This window comes from Bos grunniens, chromosome 15, assembly GCF_055505025.1.
Source record: "Bos grunniens cultivar Pamir isolate PY7600 chromosome 15, Bosgru_T2T1.0, whole genome shotgun sequence".
Taxonomy (NCBI): Eukaryota; Metazoa; Chordata; class Mammalia; order Artiodactyla; family Bovidae; genus Bos; species Bos grunniens.
Window position 1 is genome coordinate 34,671,214 of NC_141179.1, and position 19,745 is coordinate 34,690,958.

Genomic DNA, 19,745 nt, shown 5'->3' on the forward strand with positions numbered 1-19,745 from the left:
CCCACCTGCCAGTGCAGGAGACACAGGAGACGCAGATTTGATCCCTTGATTGGGAAGATCTCCTGGAGAAAGGAATGGCTAACCCATTCCAGTATTGTTGCCGGGAGAATTCCATGGACAGAGGAGCCTGGCGAGCTACATACAGTCCATGAGGTCACAAAGAATTGGATGCCACTGAGCATGCAGGCACGTATTGCTGTATACTATCCCAGATCAAGAAAAGAGCAGTTAATTTTCCTTCCTGTTGTTGACATTTTTTCCCCAGTGTTTTGGTGGGTCCCTGCAAACCATGTTGTCATATTCAGTGCTGTGTGGAGTTTCTCACATGAGCCCTGACTTTAGACATTAGGGGAGGCACGTCTTCAGCCTGCCCACATAGTACCAAGTAGTTTCCTTAGGAACCAGACTAATACACACTTGCATAGCTCCTTTCCAACCTTGATATTGTTAGACTTAGACTTTTTATTTTATTTTATTAGGATTTTTTTTTTCTGATGTGGACCCTTTTTTGAAGTCTTCATTGAATTTCTTTCAGTAGTGTTTCTATGTTTTGGTTTTTTGGTCGTGAAGCATGTGTGATCTTAGCTCCCCGACCGGGGATCGAATCCTTACCCTCTGCATTCGAAGGTGAAGTCCTAACCACTGGACCACCAGGAAAGTCCCCGTTAGATTTTTAAAATTTTACCAATCATCTGGGTATGAGGTGGTATCTCACCAAAGTTTAAATTTGCATTTTCCTAAGTACTCATAAACTTGAGCACCATTTCGTATATTTATTGATCATTTCCTCTTCTGAAAGTGCTTATTCAAATCATTTGTCTATTTTTCTCATTGTGGTTTTTTTCTTATTAATTTATAGAATTTTAAAAATAAACTCTGAATAACTCCAGTTATTACACAGTCCAATTACATATATTGCGCAGTCTTCTCTCAGAAAAATCTTGTCTTTTCTGTGGTCAATGCTGATGATCATATGTTCTTAATCTTACTGTGGTTACAGCCTTCCTTTTCTGGACTTTTTTTTTTTTTGGTGAATTTCTTAGGAAATTCTTAGGCAACGATCTGTGTGAGGATCCATTTGTAATTATGACTTATTGGGGAGATTGTTTTTCTTTCGTCATTCACTCACTGTCAAGGTTGAAGACAGTTTTCCTTTTATATCCTCAGCAGCACCGTCTCTTTCAAGTTCACCCTTGTGGTGAGAGTTTAGTTAGCAGGACCTGCTTTCCCAAGTCTTCTCTCACATTAGCGGGCTTTTGGCATCACATAGGGCTTCGCTGGTGGCTCAGTGGTAAAGAATCTGCCTGCAATGCCAGAGACCCAGCTTCGATCTCTGGGTCGGGAAGAGCCCTTGGAGAAGGACGTGGCCTCACACAGGTGGGCTTTTGACTTTGTCCCTTGTCCAGTGTGCTCTGTGAGGCCATCAGAACCAAAACCAGTTTCACAGGTTCCAAAAATGTATCCTCAAGGCATCCCTTGATTTTCCGGGTTTCTGCACTCACTACATTTGTGCCTCTAAATATTCCTGTTTTGATAGCTCATCAAGCTTTTTGAAAAGAATTTTTCTTTCTTTGTTAGTGTTTTGTTTTATGCAGCATTTTTTAGTTGTTAGCAGGAAGGACCATCAGGATATCTAGTCTACCATATTGCCAGAAATAGAAGTCCTCTGAGTTTAGTTTTTTTTTGGAAATTCTTGCCCTTCTTGAAAAATGGGTATCAAGGAGTGGCCAGCCAGATTGCAGTCAGGCAGAAACAGGAGAGTCTAACGCACCTGCCTGATCATACACAGATGAATGTAGAATTACATCAGTGCTGACAATTTACCGGTCGGGGAACTTTTCAAACCGTACAAATCAGACTATCCTCTATGAGAAGATAAAAGAAGGAACATATACTGAATAAGGAATCTCAGGGTGCTCCTCACATCACATACACACAGTGACATGCAAGCCAGCTAACTCATCAGTTAAAGGAAGAGGAAGCTAGCTTGATTCAGTCTTCCTTTTACCTGTGGCCTGGATTCTTTTTGTTCTGGGAGCACATTAGCCCTTATCATCAGCTTGTCTGATGATGGAGAAGATTTTTCTTTCATCAACATACATTATGATGGAGAGACTGGATATTGGAGTTGGCCATGCCTGCATTCAAATCCCAAGGTTGCAGCTTGTTGGTTGGTATTAGACAAATCAAGACACTACACTCTAGTTTACCAGGTTTTGTCTTGCACCTCTCCATTAGCTGTATTACCTGGAAAATAATGAGAGTTAACTACTTCATAATGTGTGTGAGGTTTCAGTGAGATAATGCTTGCCCTCAATAAAGTCTTACTTAATAATTGTGAAGCAAAGGGGAGTTTGAAAAATAATAGGTAAAGTGTAAAAGCTAAAGAATTTGAACATTACAATAGTGTTTCTAATGTAATGCTTGGAAAGCTTTGATTCAGGTTTTATGTATCACCTGCGATCAGAGCAGTTGATGGGCAGAATGAAAGCATCTTCCTGGAGTCCTCTAAGTGACATTAGCCTAGGGGCTGGGTCACAGGTCCTGGAAAGTCCTTTGAGAGAATTATCTTGGTTGTAAAGGAGAATTGTATGCACTTCTGGAATCTTCTGCATCCCTATAATACCTAGGCTGACAGTATGGCCAAGGGACAAGCTCAAGGAGCTTTAGAAACATAACCACAGATGTCTTCAGAAGTTCCTGTAAGTGTTTCAGTGTGGTGTCCCATATGGGGACTATGGATGGAGAGAAATTCCATCACCCAAGGATATCTTTACCAGTGTTTCTGCAGAACCATCTGGACGCTGGAGAGAGACAACAGTGCTTGAGTTAGGTTTGAATGAGGTCAATTAAACACTGGCTTATCAGACCCCTACTGGGCAAGCATTCCTACTCAACTGGAGAGATAAAGCTGAACCCATATACTTCCCCTGCCTTCATGGAGCTGATCATCTAAAAGGAGGAAGGCAGATCATAAACAAGTAATTATCTGCACTCTGGTTTTTCTTAAGTGTCACCTTAGAGGGTCAAGTGTAGATGGTGTGTGCCTATAGCACAAATGGATATCTTGATTGCTTTGGGGCAAGTTACAGGGTAAAGCCTTATTATGGTTCAGTTGACGGTTGCTATGTCATAATTAATCTCCTCTTTGTTCATTCTCACCCATCCGCAGTACTGACCCAGATAGTCAGTAATCTAGGGGAGGACAAAAGGAATGGCGTGGTCAGAGGAGTTGCTGGGGCTGGAACTCCTGGACCTCAGCTTGGAGGATTGTAAGAAGAGCCATGTCTCCTTTTCCTGGGAGTCCAGTGTTCGAGTTGATGTTGAAAAATCTCAGTCCCTCCTCACTTGATGCTGGGTCTTGTCTGGATCTTCATGGGGCCCTGTGTGATGATAAAATGTTGTTTAAATCCTGCACCAGGCCTTGGTGGCCACCTTAAAGGGTTTCCTGGGCCCAGGTGACTGGGGGCGCTGCTGGGCCACCACAAGGAGCTGCCTCATCCTGAGCCCAGAGAGGCGGTGTCCCCAGCAGGGAAGAGAACTGAGAGTTCTGAGTGCTGTGAACTGCTGGGGACCTCGAAGCCCTGTGCCTGCCCCCTCTTGCTGGGGAAGGGCGAGGACTCTATTTAAGGTGGTCCCAGGCAGCTCACCTGCCTTAGGACACCAAGGCACCTGGCCTCTTAAGTTGGCTCAGCTTCAGATTCGGGGCTTACCGAGAGCCTGGGGGCCATGCCCCCCTCCTACTCCCAGTGTGGGGCATTTTAACCCTTTGACGGATACCCAGGGAAGCACTTGTCCTCAGACCTTTCTGCCCTGTCCTCTTCCTTCTCCGGCAGCCACATCGCTCCCCCATCCTCTCCCTGACTTTCTGTCCCATCCTGCCATCCTGGGACAAAACGTGTGCTGTGTCTTTAAATGGGCGGAAGTGGCTGGCAGGGCTTTGCTTGGGTACTGCATTGATTAGGAGATTATATGGAGCTGCGGGAGCTGCCGCCTGGGGGAAGAGAGGTGCAGGTTCTACTTGTTTTTGCTCTCCTCCCGGGGCTCTGCTTGGGGGTCCTTTCCCTAGGCTGCTCGGAGCTGGTGTGAGGAGAGGGTGGGAGGGTAGCCGGCCAGCCTGCCTGTTGACAGCAACTCCAGGGCTTGTTTTGCAGCCTTGCCAGCCGTGCCCATCCTCATCAGAAACTGGCAGTGGCAGCAGCCACTCGGGCAGGCGGGCAGGCAGCTCCAGCCCCGGGCTGGGTTTGCAGAAGCTGTCCTTTGCCTCTTCGCCCAGCTTTCAGCTGGGAACAGGGAGGGAGAGAAAACAGTGGAATACTTCTTCTGGCTGGCGCTGCCTCTCTCTCTCTGTGTCTGTCTCTCTCTCTTGCCTTTCTCTTTCTGGGTTCAAGTCACATTTCATGGGATTCTGTTCTTTTTGGGACTTCGTCATCTTTTCAAATATGTTCTGGGACCTTCGGAGCTGTGCCCGGGATGCTAAGGACACGGTCAGTGGATTATCGTGACTGTACTAATGAAAGGATTCAAGCTGTCCTGGTGAGTAGAGCAGGGAACAGGCAGCTCCCCCTGCCGCTATCTTTCTTCACCCCAGTGTTTCCTGCCCCCCCTTCCCCTGCTCCCCCCCAGCACCTCCACGACCTCAGGAGAGGTCTCCTTCAGATGGGCCCCCTCTTCCGAGCCGGGTATCGAGGGTGAAGGTGGGGTCCACACACTCTGCAAAGTTGGGTTGCCCTATCTGGCTCACCCCCCAGCTTCTGCACCGCTGCAGTATTTTCTGCCAGCCTCTTCCTGGGCGAGGCGTTTGGTGGAAGTTGAGGGGCTGTGGAGAGAATCAAACTACAGCTGAAAAAGAGGCTCCAACTTCGAGGGGGCCGAGGGCTGGCGAACGCTGAGGGAACTGGATAAAGAAAGAAACCTTTCACAGGATCCCGTATGTCCGCATTAAGCTGGGGGTGCAGACTTTCTTTACCCGAGAGCATCCCAGGGGGCCCTTATCCCCCTGCTCCTGGGGCATTCTCACCCCTGGTGAGCAGTCTCTGACCTCTTAGAGGCTTCTCTCTGAGAAGAGAGTTGGGGGGCAGGGGTGCTGCAGGTTCTCCCCTCTAACGTGCCTGATGTCCCTTGCCCACCATGGACACACCTTGGGGCTTTGCAAGCCCTTCTTCCTCTTGCTTGGGGTGTGGGTATCTGTACTGTAGCCGCCAAAGTCCTCAGAATATTTTTGCTTTCCATTTTAAAAATAAAACCCTACCTCTCCCTCTTCTCCTTTGAATCAGATGGGTGGGTGACTTGGCTTTTTCTCTGGTTGAGCAACTGGAGATTTTGCTCAGAAAACTTCGCCATTCCCTGCAAGGTGGCGTGTGCAGCTCCGAGGAAGAAGACTCCCTGGCTGGAGATGGAGCTGCTTCTTGAAGGCTGTGGAGGTGGGAGGAGGAGGAGGCTTGGGAGTGCTCCCTGTGGCCGGAGGTCCTGGCTGGGGTGGTGTTGGGTCACTTTTCTAGAATGGAGGGTGAGTTGGGTATTGAGCTGTTTAATGCAGAGAGTCCTGGTCTGGCTCTTGGCCACATCTGGCTTTGCAGAACCACCCCCTCCCCCAACACCACCACCACCCCAGCTTAAACCCCAGAAGAGTCACTCTAGGCTAGCCCTCCTCCTTTAGGCAAGAGGGTCCTTCAGTGAAAAGATACTTTAGAAAAGATACTTTGTGGAAAGAAAGTGGAGGAACTTAGTTTCTGGTGGCTTAACCCTTCATAACTGTGAAGTCTGGGGCAGTTGGTACACAGCAGTAACCACCCAGCCTGTAGCTTCTGCTCTTCAGCATTTGGTTTCGCTTGCTCGTGTATTGGCTCCTGTGCGCAAGGAAAGCCCCCTCTGAGTTTGAGAAATGGAGGTGGGGGTACCATGGTGCCTTTCCTGCCCTGGCTTTCTTGGGGCCAGGTTCCCTGTTCCTCCTGGGTTGGCAGGGTTAGCAGGCCCAGTCAGCATCCAGAGCTGGCCCCTTATTCCCCAGCAGAGCCGAGCTGGGCCCATGACTTGCATGAGGCCTCCAAGGTGAGCATGGGTGCCGCCCGGAGAGCAGGGACGCTGGCTCGTCACGGAGATCACTCAGCTTCCCCCGCGCCCCTGCTGTCAGCACGCTGGGGTCGGGGCCAAGGGGTGCTTGGCTGTCATTCAAGATGAGACATCACTTTAACGCAGAGTGTTTCTCTGCCCAGCCCGGGCTGGTCCCCTGGGGACATGCAGAGATGTTTGCCTTTAAAAATCTGCCTCCAGTATCTCTTGATGCATTTCAACCAGAGTGCAGTGTTAGGCTAGGAACTATAATTGGGGTAACCTTGTCCTTTTCAGCCAAGTATAATGTATAATGTTAGCAGGATAGGGAAGTGGTGTGTGTGTGTGTGTGTGTGTCTGCCCCAGGGACTCTCAGACCCCGTGATTCACCATCTCATTAGGTACAGATTTATCGGTCCGTTTTGGCCCTGGGGCCAGACCCTGTAGTTGTGCTGTGGCTGTTTGGGCTGGAGATGCGGCTCCGTTTGGTACGATCTTGTGTTGGGGTACTCTCTCTCTCCCAATTGCAGGACTTGACGGAAACAAGGGGATAGATACCTTTGCTGCCTTGTTTTGGGTAATACTCTGTGTCTACAGAAGAGGATGGAATGAATTAACTCTCTAATGTTTGAACCATTTCTAGACACATTTCTGAAATGCCTGCTATGTGTTAGTGATTAAACTAATATGTATTGAGTGCTTACTGTGTGTCAAGCACCATATGAAGCACTTTACATGTATTAAGTCATGTAGAATTATAATTAAGGCCCCCACTTCACAGAGCAAGGAAATACAAACAGAGAGGTTAAATAACCTGCTTCGAGATGTGCAGATACAAGTCTGGCTTTGGATTTGCAGGAATTCTCCCCAGTGATTCACTTGTTCTTTCTTCTGTATTTTATGTATATACATGTGAATATATGGGCTCCCTAGGGGGCTCAGTGGGTAAAGAATCCGCCTGCATTGCAGCAGGCGCAGAAGACACCAGTTCAATCCTTGGGTCAGGAAGATCCCCTGCAGGAGGGCTTGGCAACCCACTCCAGTATTCTTGCCTGGAGAATCCCATGGACAGAGGAGCCTGGCAGGCTACAGATGATAGGGTCCCAAAGAGTTGGATATGACTGAGAGCTACTGAGCATGCACATATTGGCTGGTTTTTGTTTTTCTGTTTTGCTGTCTCTTTGCCTTACTTTTGTGTTGATGTTGTTGTTAGTTTATTAGTCTTTTAAAAGTGTATGGAAGTGCATTATCCCATCCAGTCCTCACTATAATGCCATGAAGTGGCTGGCATCTCCATTTTCAAGCTAGGGAAACTAAGCTACAGAGCGATAAAGGGTTTTGACTAAATTCTTGCAACTAGTTAGTGAAAAGCCAGAATGCAAACTTTTTTTACTTGACCATGATTTCAGTTTTGTCCCTGCCACAACAACAGCATAGTGTATCTGGTTAGACCCACTTCTCTAGAGCGCAAGGTCCAAGGTCTGTAAATTCATAAATCATCCATCCCTTCATTCTACAAATGCTGGCCAAGTAGTTATTGTTTTCACAGCCCTGTGCCTAGATACTGTGGGGGATGAAAAAATGAAAGGACATGTCACGTGACCTAGCCTCACCAGTAGAATGAGACCTGATGCCCCTCAACACAAACACATGCCCACACACACAACCTGCAGAGCAAGTCAGGAAGTACTAAAGCAGTGAACACCAAGCGCTCTGGAAACTCAGAGGGGGTTGGAACTGACTTCAGCTGGGGTGGCAGAGACACTTCTTGAAGTAATTAGCACTTAGTGGGGGTGTGAAGGCCAGACAGTGTTAGGTCAGTGGATGTTGTCCTATGTACAGCGTTAACACTGCACCTATTGGAGTTACGAGGTTATCACGGGGGGTGCTTTTGGACAAAGCTGATCAAGATACATGTCTGTGAATGACAAGTGCCTGGATCATGAGCTAGAAATCCTCCCTGCAGTCCAACCTCCTTCTCTCTGGGCCAGGGGCTTTAGGTTCTCTTGAGAGATGATTCTGTGATTCCATCTCCTGCTAACTTGGTGAGCAAGGTGAAGGTAGCACGGAGATTGGGAGAGGAGTGTGTGTTAGTCACTCAGTTGTATCTGACTCTTTGCAACCCCATGGACTGTAGCCCGCTGGGATCCTCTGTCCATGGGATTCTCCAGGTAAGAATACTGGAGTGAGTTGCCGTTCCCTTCTCCAGGGGATATTCCCGAACTCAGGGATCGAACCCAGGGTCTCCTGTATTGCCGCAGGTTCTTTATATCATCTGAACCACGAGGGAAGCCCCCCGGGAGAGTAGGTACATACATAAATAGATAGGGCTGTGCCCGAGCAGAACTGCAGCACACGTAATTTGGAAACTAAAGAAGTTATTTAAAGACCGCTTCACCGGTCCTCCTTAGCTTCTACTTGGTGGTTAATTTTTTCTTTTGTATTATGTGTGATGTAAAGCTGTTCTTAATTCCTGCAGAGCTTTAGGAACTCAGTCACTAAAAAAGTCTCCAGTTTGGTGGGGCTGCTCCCTGTACAGATTGTTTTGGCCTCCACAGGGCTTGGCAGCCTGAAGTGACATCTGTCTTGATTCTCTGTCCTCACATTCCTAGTCCTCACATCTGTTAAGGGCTGTGACAGACCTTCAGAAAAGTCCATGTGCTGGAAGAATTGCATTCAGTGAAAAAAAAAAAAAACAGAGTTGAGACAGAGCCTAGGTCTTGACGTGTAGCTGGGGGAAGCATTTCTGTGGCCAGGTCTTGGTCCCCAGTGGAGAGGAACTTCGAGTTCGTCTCTGTGTTTGAGTGGGTGAGCAAGCAGTCATGTGGCTTCACGCTGTTTATTTAGGAATGTGAATGCCGTGTGAGAGAACCCAGTCACTTATGTTCTTACCGGGTAGCTGGAAGGGAGTCTGTTTTGCACACCTCCATCTTCCGTGGTGATACAAGGTATCACTTTTGATTTGATTTGATTTTGTATTTTATTTGATACAAGGTCACTGGTCCAGTGTGTGCCTTCTCTTCACATCTGTTAACACATGGAGCCTTGTTCCTTCTTCAGCTCTGGTTTAGACGCAGGAAGGAAGAAATGGTTGGATTGAAACAAGAAGGATTTAAATTAGATGTAAGGGAAAGTTTGGAATTTCTGGAGCGTTATGATCAGGATGTGTATTTATCTTTTAAGGTCCTTTCTGTGAGGTCTGCTGTAGAGGAGGACCCTGGGCATGGCCTCTGCATACCCTCTCTAGAACCGAGCTTCCCAGATCTTCTCAAGTTTACCAGGAAGTGAGCTGCAGTCAAGATTGGGGTTGCTTAGTGACTGGAGATTCTGGAAAGCCAACTCAGAAGTCTGAATCTTGTCACCACCTTTAAAAAATTGTTTTAATTAATTTATTTTTTGGTTGTGATAGATCTTTGTTGCTACAGGGCTTTCTCTAGTTGCAGTTAGTCGGGGCTACTCTTCTTGCAGTTGCTTCTCATTGCGTTGGTTTCTCTTGTTGCAAAGCACAGGCTCTGGGCACACGGGCTTCAGTAATTACAGCATGCAGGCTCACATAGTTGTGGCTTCTGGGCTCTAGAGCGTGGGCTTAGCTGCTCATGGGCATGTTGGATCTTCCCAGACCAGGGATCAAACCCGTGTCCCCTGTGTTGGCAGGCAGATTCTTATCCATTGTACCACCAGGGATGTCCTTGTCATCACCTTTTGACCTACTGTGTGACCTGCTTGTTAGGTGACTTCCGTTTGCCCCCAGTGTAGCCGTCATGAAAGTGGGATTAAGTAACAGTGCTGGGCAGATTAGAGGGTCTCTCAGCTTTCTTTGACCAATGGTTTAAAAAAAGGCACAGTCCCCATAGAGCGGATCACTTGTGATGTGGGCCATTGGTGCACTTCTTTAGCCAGCAGGAGACCCTAAAAATAAACCTTCACTTGAAAATATTAAATATTCATTTACAAACATCCCCCAGCAGGTACACCTCTTGCTAACAGCGTGAGAGTTACTTATTACTTGGTGGGATGGGAGAAGTGGCATTTTCCCATGGTCTTGGTAACTCCGGGGCACTGAGTACTCGTCATATAGACATTAAATCCCTTGAGTGATCAGGAGAGCTTAGGGCAAGGACCAAATCTTCTGACTCTGCAAGATTTCCTAAAGGGATAGGCCTTTTCCTACCTCTTACCCAGGTGTTTTTTTTTTTTCCTACTTTGGGAAACTGCATCTGGCTTGAAATAAGCAGTACTAAACATTATTTTCCTTGTGTTTGTTTTGGTTTTTTGTTGTTGTCATCATCATTATTACTTAGGAAGAAAGATTCACTATATTAAAATGTAAGCCTCTGGATGGCAGAGATTATGTCAAACAAATCAGATGATGAGCACTTGATGATGAGCAGTTGTGTGGATGCCAGAGTCTTTGCTGCTGGCTAGAAACTCTTCTTCTTGGCTATTCCAAGACTTGTTGTCATTGCCTTTTACTGCTGGAAGAGATGATTTAGGGTTTCTCATGACAGAACTTGAGGAAGAGAATACTTCTGATCTCTTGCTCAGTTGTCCAGAAGTCTGGACATTGGTCTCCTAAATGAGCCATCAAGAAGAAAGCATAGGATAAACGGGGTATTGGCTAGATGTTTTTGTGTTTACTTATCCTTAGTGCTGTTCTTTGGTGGGTATTTGCAGAAAGCTGTTGAATTAAACTGGATTATCTAGGTTATGCCACGATGACAACCACCATCCCACTCCCCACCTGCAAACTCAGCACCTCAGCTCTCATTGTAAGTTAGTTTTTGACCATCCGTGTCCTCCCGAGATTCTGGAAAACTCTGTAGGGATCCATCCTCTGTGTGGTTAGCTCTGTGATCCAGGCTGTAGAATCTCCTGGCATCTCCTCCACAAGCACTGCAGGGGAAGGGAGCATGCCACTTGAATGGTTCCCCTTGGAAGCTAATACACTGTCATTGCCCTTTCGGTGCATTGGCCAGAAGTAGTCACGTGGCCCTGCCTGGCTGCAGGAAAGCTGGGAGATGTAGGCCTATGATGGTAGGAAGAGAGGTATTATTGACACTAGTGATGCCCACCGCAGCTGTTTTTATGAGAGTGTGGGTGTGGGCGCATGCTTGCCCAAAACCTTACAATGTATTCTGACCACCTGTAGAACAAGGGCCTTAATTTGCGATACCATGGAGGACCCTGTGTGACCTTGTGTGGATGCCAAGAGCTGCATTCAGCTTGCTGCCTGTTTTTATACAGATGGCAAGCTAAGAATGTTTTTGGTGTTCATAAAATTGTTTTTAAATGGTTGGAAAAAACCAAGAGGAGTCATATTTCATGACATGTAAAATTATGAAATTCAGATTTCAGTGTTCATGAATAAAGCTTTGTTTATGCATTGTCTGTGGCTGCTTTCATGCCTTAGCATCAGAGATAAGGCGTTGTAACAAAGATCTGTGACCCCCAAAACTGAAATAATTATCATCTGGCCCTTGACTCAAAGTTAGCCCCTAGTTTAGGCAAATAGAGATGCCACTCAAGTACAATGAAGTGATGTTTTTACTGGCTCCATCCTAGCTAGCCGTCTTGTTCCAAGCACCTTAATAGTAACAGAGATGATGGTAAAGATGTTAATAGCTAGTACTTATATAATAATTCTTCCCAAGTGGCACTAGTCGTAAAGAACCTACTGTCAATGCAGGAGATGTAAGAGTTGCAGGTTCGATCCCTGGGTCAGGAAGATCCCCCGGAGGAGGGCACTGCAATTCACTCCAGTATTCTTGCCTGGAGAATCCAATGGACAGAGGAGCCTAAGTGTTTTCTGTATATTAACTCATGGCCATTATGTGAGCTTTGTACTATTATTTTTTTTTTTTTTTTTTATTCTTCCAATTTTATTTTATTTTTAAACTTTACATAATTGTATTAGTTTTGCCAAATATCAAAATGAATCCGCCACAGGTATACATGTGTTCCCCATCCCGAACCCTCCTCCCTCCTCCCTCCCCATACCATCCCTCTGGGCCGTCCCAGTGCACCAGCCCCAAGCATCCAGCATCATGCATCGAACCTGGACTGGCTTTGTACTATTATTATGTAGGTTTTACAAATTAGTAAGTGAGGCACAGAGAGGTAAAATGATTGTTCCAAGATCACACAGCCCAAAAGTGTTCAAGATGACAATCTGACTCCAGAGCCCAATTACAAAGCAGTTGGAAATCAGGTCTTTGTCCATAAAAAGAAAGAAGACTAATACCCATGAAAAGGTAGAGAAATATTCCAAGATAATTTATGAAGACATTTAATGATATGAATTATAAGCACTAATGATGTGCAGGAACAGATGGGGAAGAGTAGTAATGAGCAAAATCAATGGAGAAGGGCTGGATGGAGCAGGTGGGATGTGAGTTGATCTTTGAAGGATGGAGGCCACTGAGATCTCTAGAGGGTATAGCAGATCTCTCAGGCAAGGAAGAATCAAGAAGTGGGTCACAGAACCAGAATGAGGGCCTGATGGATGAAGAGATCAGAACAGAGCTGAATATTCAGAGGCAAGTCGGGGCTCACCTGCCCACAGCCTCCAAAGAGAGGCTGAGGCTGCGGGCTTGCTGTCTTACTTTGTGAGAAGCCCTTAAGCTCAGGGTGACCCACGTGTGGGAATGCCATTTCCCAACTTGGAAGGCGAGCCGTTCTGGCTGAGAACTAGAATAAGTTTGGTAGCGTGTGTGAAGATTAGCATTAGAAATTATAATAACAGTACTTCTCTGAGGTTTTCATTAAACAATTCTCATAATAAGCTTCACGCAGCCCTATAGGAAAAATGATACTCATCCCATTTTACAGGTAAGGAAACTGAATCTCAGAGAGGTTTAAATCACAGGCCTAAGACCATGTGGTAAGTGGCAGAACTGGAATAAAATGAAAGATGCTAGCTCTAAAGCCTGTGCCCTTAACCTCCATACTCTGCTTCTTGACGATGGTATGAAAAGTGTTTATTTGGTAGAACTGCTTTATACTTTGCATTTCAGCAGAGGTTTGCAGAGCAGGTGGGACAGCCTTTCTTGGTGGTGGTGCTCCCTTCGTCCTTCAGTCATGCAGTAGAATAGTTTTTTCCAGTGCGCTCACCCCTGCAGGCTGAGCTGTAATCCTGTCATCTGTTCTGGTGGCTGTCACTTCAGGGCTGGGTCAGGGTTTCCTTAAAAATTTTTTTTCTCTTAATTTATAAAGTGTATCATGCATGTGAAAAAAAGTGTATTAATGTATCTGTATAACTTAAAGAAGAATACTTAAACATTGTCACCAGCCAGTTACCCATTAGAACATTGGGCTTCCCTGGTGGCTCAGACAGTAAAGAATCCACCTACACTGCAGGAGACGTGGGTTCCATCCCTGGGTCGGGAAGAGCCGCTGGAGAAGGGAATGCTACCCACTCCAGTATTCTTACCTGGAGAATTCCCTGGACAGAGCAGCCTGGCAGGCTACAGTCCGTGAGTTGCAAAGACAAAGAAGAGTACTTAAAACCTTGTCACCATCCAGTTAACCATGAGGACATTACGTAAACCTTTGAAAGCCATTCAGTTTTTGTTCCTTTTGTAAGATTTATGGAGATATTCGTAGGCGGAGAGGGCAAGCAAAATGCAAATCTTGGGAATGGAGCACTGACTGCTTTCCTGAACCTGGGTTTGGGACTTTCCTTCCTAGAGCAGCCAGGAGCTGCTTCTCACCTGGCACCTCTTTGTTCTAACACTGGCATAAGTGGCTGCTCCATTGGGCTTCCCTGGTGGCTCAGTTGGTAAAGAATCTGCTTGCAGTGCAGGAGATGCAGAAGACTCGGGTTCGATCCCTGGGTCAGGAAGATTCACAGAAGGAGGGCATGGCAACCCACTCAAATATTCTTGCCTGGAGAATCCCATGGACAGAGGATCCTGGCGAGTTACAGTCTATGGGGCTGCAAAGAGTTGGACAGCTAAGCATTTGGGTATAATGTGGACCCCAAGGACAGATACAGATGGTTCTGCTGTTTTCTAGTTGTATGATTCTAGGCAACTTCTTACTGTCCCCAAGCTTGGTTTTCTCATTTACAAAATGGGACTTACCACAGCTGCCTTGGAGGTCTGTTGTAAAGACTGGGAGGATTACACAAGATCATTCCTGTTAATGCATTCTGAAGGAAACCTGGCACATTGTAACCACCTTATAAATGTTGAGCTGCTGTTAAAATCTCCTTTGTTCTGTGTTTGGCATCATTCAAAGAGTGCATGGTCATGGTCCTTGCTTTCCACACCTAAAGTCCAAGATTGTTTTCATGCCTTAGATGGACAGAGAGAACTCTGATCCTTATCTTCCCTGGGTACCCAGGAGCTACTGCTTAGGCCACTATCGGTCAGTTTCACCCCTCCTTTCAACTTAACAACTTCCTAAATCATATGTTTTAGTCTCATTGCTGGAGCTCTTCTGTCTCCTGTGCCAGGTGGATATGGTTACTTGGATACTTAACTGGGGGCTGGAACTTGTTCTGCCACTCACTGGGTGTGTGGCCTGCAGCGAGGCACCAGTGCCGTCATGCCTAAGATGGTAGGCAAGATGAGAGCAGCAGATTTTCTCTCTTTTGAATCCCCATGACTACAGGCCAGGATCTTTAGAGTACAGGACCTTTTAATATTCTTCCCATGGGAGTTGTCTGGCGGTCCAGTGGTTAAGACTTTGTCTTCCGATGCAAGGAGCACGGCTTCAATTCCTGTTCAGGGAGGTAGGATCCCACATGCTTTGGGGCCAAAAAAAAACACAAAACAGAAAACCAGAAGAATATGAAAACAAATTCAATAAAGACTTTAAAAATAGTCCACACCAAAAAAAAAAAATTCTTGCCAGGTTCCCACTGGATTCCTCCTATTGTCTCTTGAATTCATTTATTCATTTGTTGACTCAATGACCGTTTCACTGGGCTAGGTGGTAGGAGCACAAAGAGCAGTAAGAACGGGTCCTGGCCCTAGAGAGTGTGTGTGTGTGTGTGTGTGTGTGTGTGTGTGTGTATGTATTATTTGCTCAGTCGTGTCTGACTCTCTGTGACCCCATGGACTGTAGCCCGCCACTCTCCTCTGTCCATGGAATTCTCCAGGCAAGACCACTGGAGCAGGTAGCCGTTCCCTTCTCCAGGGGATCTCCCTGACCCAGGGATCGAACCCAGGTCTCCCACACTGCAGGCAGATTCTTCACCATCTGAGCGACCAGGGGAGTGGGGCTCAAAGTAGAGGGGGAGCTGGCACTGGACTCCCTGCCCTGTAGGGTCTCGCCAACGCTGCATATTATAGGAAAATTCCACAGAGGGACTCAGACGCCTCTCCTGCTGTAGTGCAAATAGATTTATCTTCCAGTTAAGATCTTTTTTTGGACCTTTCTCCTGAGACTGGGAGCCTCATTGTTTCATAATAGCCTCTCTGCGGCGATCTCAACTTTTTATCCTAACTGAATGGCCATGGTTTATATCCGGTGGCATTATGACCTGATAGGCAAAACCTCTTTGTTTTTCCACAGCTTAACTTGACAAGCCTGGGGATAAAAATTCTGGGAACTCTGACCATTGGGCTTTAGAAGGTGATTTGCTTTGCTCATTGCACTTCATTTTCCTTAGTCATCTTTTTGTTCTAAAATGGGCCATTTTTATATATTTATTTTGCATCTGTTGACTTTGGCATGTTCAAATGATATTTTTTTAACCCTCTGATTTTATGAACCTAGGTTTCTACTTCAGGTTCTTGCCTTCTTTGATACAAACAAATGAAAAAATAGATTTGTGCCCTTGTGAGGCCCATTAGTAATAGGAGCTAACTACTGCCATTCAGCTTTTGAGTAGTCTTTGTATAAACCATTACATTTATAACTGCAATGATTATACTCCCTTTTACAAAAGTCTGTACGTGGAGCAGTAAATACTCAGCTCTGTTAAATGCTTGGAATATTGTATGTGTAGCTATAGAATTGGTTTTGCTTGCTTGCTGCAATCTTAATGTCTTTCTCTGGCTAAATTCTCCTAAGTATATTTGTAGACATAAGTTAGGACCACTTTTAAATTGGTCAGTAGTGCTAAATATGGGCTTCCCAGGTGGCTCAGTGGTAAAGAATCTGCCTGCCAATGCAGAAAACTCAAGAGACACAAGTTCAATCCCTGGGTCAGGAAAATCCCCTTGAGTAGGAAATGGCTACCCTCTCCAATACTCTTGCCTGGAAAATTCCATGGACAAAGGAGCCTGGCAGGCTACAGTCCATGGGGTTGCAAAGAGTCAAACACAACTGAGCGTGTACACACCACCCACCAGTGCTAAATATAATTAATAATTTTCATTACCAGTCACAAAAGACCCTTAGCCACCATTGCTGGGAGAAGGACTGTCAACTCTGGATCTGCATCCCACTTTCTGTTCCCTCATTTCTGGAAATGGGCTCCGCTCCACAAACTCACAACACGAAAAGCAAATTTATAACAATCTCCCTTCCAGCCTTCCCCTCACATCCTCTCTTAGTCATTCGCATTGGAAACTTGTGAGCTATTTTTTTACTTGTTCTTCCTCACTCCCCACACGGTTACTTCCGTCTTTGTAGTGTCTCTCTGATCATCCCCCAGTCTTTCCCGTGACTACTGCCACTGACTTAATTCAGAACCTTTGAATATCTTGCTTGGCCTGTTGCAGTAGCCATCTGGTTGATCATCTTCTTCTTCTTCTTTTTTTTTTTTTACAGTTTTATCGAGACGTAATTCACATACCATACAGTTTATTCATTTAAAATGTATCATTCAGTTTTTAGTATATTCACAGATACATACAACCATCACAACAACCAATTTTAGAACATTTTCATCACATCAAAAAGAGACCCCATACCTTTTAGCTGGCATACCCCAGCCCTCCCAGCCCAGTCCTGGGCAACTACTGATCTACTTTCTGTCTCTATAGATTGCCCTGTTCTGGATTTTATGTAATATAGATATATGTATATATACATACAGGGCTTCCCCAGTGGCTCAGCTGTAAAGAACCAGCCTGTGATGCAGAAGATGCGGGTTTGATTCCTGGCTTGGGAAGATCCCCTGGAGAAGGAAACGGCAACCCACTCCAGTATTCTTGCCTGGAAAATCCCATGGACAGGGGAACCTGATGAACTACAGTCCAGGGGTCACAAAAAAGTTGGACACAACTTCATGACTAAACAACAACATATATGCATACATACATGTATACACATATATGTATATACGTATTTTCCATTTGTGAAATATATGTATATATACTCACATGCATACACTTTGGTGACTGACTTCTTCCACTTAGTATTATATTTTTAAGGTTTATCCAAGTTGTAGCATGTATCAGTACTTCATTCCTTTCTTATGGCTGAATCATCTCATTTCTTTTGTAACTCTGGGATCCATTTTTCATTCAGCTGTCATGCAGGTCAGATTCCCAACTCTTCTGCAGAACCTGAATTTGGCTCCATGTTGCCCACAGAATGCAGTTGACACCCTGGTATGTCGCTCAGGGCCTTCTCAATCTGCCTCCATCCTGACTGCCCAGCCTTGTCATCCACTCCATCCTTCCAAGATATCTGCTGTCCCCACCAGCCTAACATACCTACTCTCTAAGAGATCTCAAATACCTTTTCCTAGAACTACAGTCTTAATTGTATTGCTCCTTTGTTCGTGCTCCTTTCCTCCCTGCCCATGGAAATCCTACTTATCCTTCAAAATTCAGGTTTACTATCACCTCCTTGAAAAAAGCCTTTCCCAGATTGATCTTATCCTCAAATAGGAGTTAATTAGTCCTTTTCCATTCTCTGAGTACTTTGCTAGGATTCTTATAATCACATTGTGTTGGGTTAGACGTCTTTATAATATTGTCTTCTCTGAAAGTAGAGAGTTATTCTAATTTTGGGGTTTTTTTTCCATTGTACTTTTTAAATTTAATTTTTATTTTACATTGGAGTATAGTTTATTTACAGTATTGTGTTAGTTTCAGGTGTACAGCAAATCGTGTTTATATACATATATCCATTCTTTTTCATATTCTTTTCCCATATAGGTTACTACAGGATACTGAGGAGAGTTCCTTGTGCTATGCAGTAGGTCCCTGTTGGTTGTCATTGTACTTTCTACAGGGCTTTACACATGGTGCTCAAAAAAATACTTGCTGGATAATTGATTGTATTCCTGTATTTACAGTTTGCTTTTCAAAGTTCTTTTATAGATGTCTTCTCTTTTGAAAATCAAAATTAAAGAAATTAAAAAAAAAAAACATGAGTCCTTTTAACTTGTTAGATTATTTTTTGCAACAAATATTGTGGATATTGTAGAAAAATTAAAAATATAAAATGAAAAATATCATTCATAGTACCACCCCTCAGAGATAATCACTGTTAACATTTTACTTTATATGCTTTGAGCTATTGTTCATAGAAAGATAAATAGATGAAATTTATAGCTCATTCTATACACTGTTCTTAAGTTCTTTAATTTCTGATCTCTCTGTAATCATGAACATTGATTTACCTAATTCCTTTTAAGGGTATTATTACAAATTTGCAAGTATTTGTCCATTCTTCTCTTACTTGACATTTAGCTTGTTTCTAATTCTTCAGGATTAAACATAATGTCATGTTAACATTCTTCAGATAAAAATTTAGAAGCCAGATTTCTAGGTCAACAGCCTGTATCACACATGTGCCAAGTTGCCCTTGGAAAGGTTGTTCTAATATACAACCCACGCCCCCAAGTTATGAGAGCTTTTGTTCCCCTTGTCCTTGCCTGCCTGGCATTACCATTCTTTTTAGTCTTTGCCAATCTGATACTCCGCGAGTGGTATCTCAGGGTTGCATGAACTTGCATTTCTTTGATCACTGGTGATACGCTTTTAAAGTCCTTATTACCCACGTATATTTCTTCTATGAATTGCCTTTTTTTGTTCTTTGCCCACCTTCCTGTTGAGGTGTTTGTCTTTCTCCTTGCTCACAACTCTTTATCATAATAAGGCTATTAACCCTTTATCATACATGTTTTCAGTACTTTCCCTGGAATTTCTGCCTTTTCACATCAGGCTGATTTTCAGCATATTGAAGTTTGTTTGTTCAAATGTGATCAAGTCCTTCTTTCTTCCCCTGTTTGGTATTATTCATAGAAAGTCCCTACCAACCTTTAGAATATACATATGCATGTGTGCTTTCTTTAGGTTCTTCTGTGGTTTGTTTTTAAATTTAATACATTGGTCCATTTCATGTAACATTGTATCTGCTTCTGTAAAACTGATACTGTACTTCTGACTACATTTTTCAGTCATGGGATGAAAAGGGACTATCATAAGTCACATTCATTTTCCTAGCATCAGAGCACCAGCCCTGGCAGATGGGACCTCTTTGCCAGAGTATGACAGTCTCCTCCTTCCCATCCGTCACTCACATTTTCCATCATGCTTTCTGAAATCACCTGTTATTATGTGCCAGTTTCATGTTAATAATACCTATCTCAGTAGGCTGGTTTGAGGATTAAATAAATTTGCAAATTGAGATATATGACAAGCTACAGCACACTGCTTGGCACATGAGCAGTTCGCATCGGATTTGCTGAGTGAATGAGTGAGTGATGATTTGAGCAGCGATGACAGGCTGCTGAGGATACCGTGAGGTAGAAGCAGCTCCTCCACTGAAGCGGGACCTTGGCCAAG

General features: G+C 44.8%; 1 protein-coding gene and 1 long non-coding RNA gene across 12 annotated transcripts in view; both read left to right on the forward strand.

The window, feature by feature from the left end:
- GRAMD1B (GRAM domain containing 1B) overlaps positions 1 to 19,745 on the forward strand; it is a 261,587-nt gene that overhangs the window by 155,423 nt on the left and 86,419 nt on the right. Inside the window, exon 1 of one of the 11 annotated variants that reach the window (XM_086339715.1) lies at positions 4,399 to 4,536. The exons of the other annotated variants lie outside the window; for them this stretch is intronic. Coding sequence (XP_086195841.1) covers positions 4,514 to 4,536 — 23 coding nt within the window. The 5' untranslated portion in view covers positions 4,399 to 4,513. Of the gene's footprint in view, positions 1 to 4,398; positions 4,537 to 19,745 lie in introns of those variants that run through there. 11 annotated transcript variants of the gene reach the window in all.
- On the forward strand, positions 4,555 to 18,323 carry LOC147357642 (uncharacterized). Its single transcript, XR_015142014.1, has 2 exons — positions 4,555 to 17,558; positions 18,111 to 18,323. It is a non-coding gene; the product is annotated as an uncharacterized LOC147357642 (long non-coding RNA).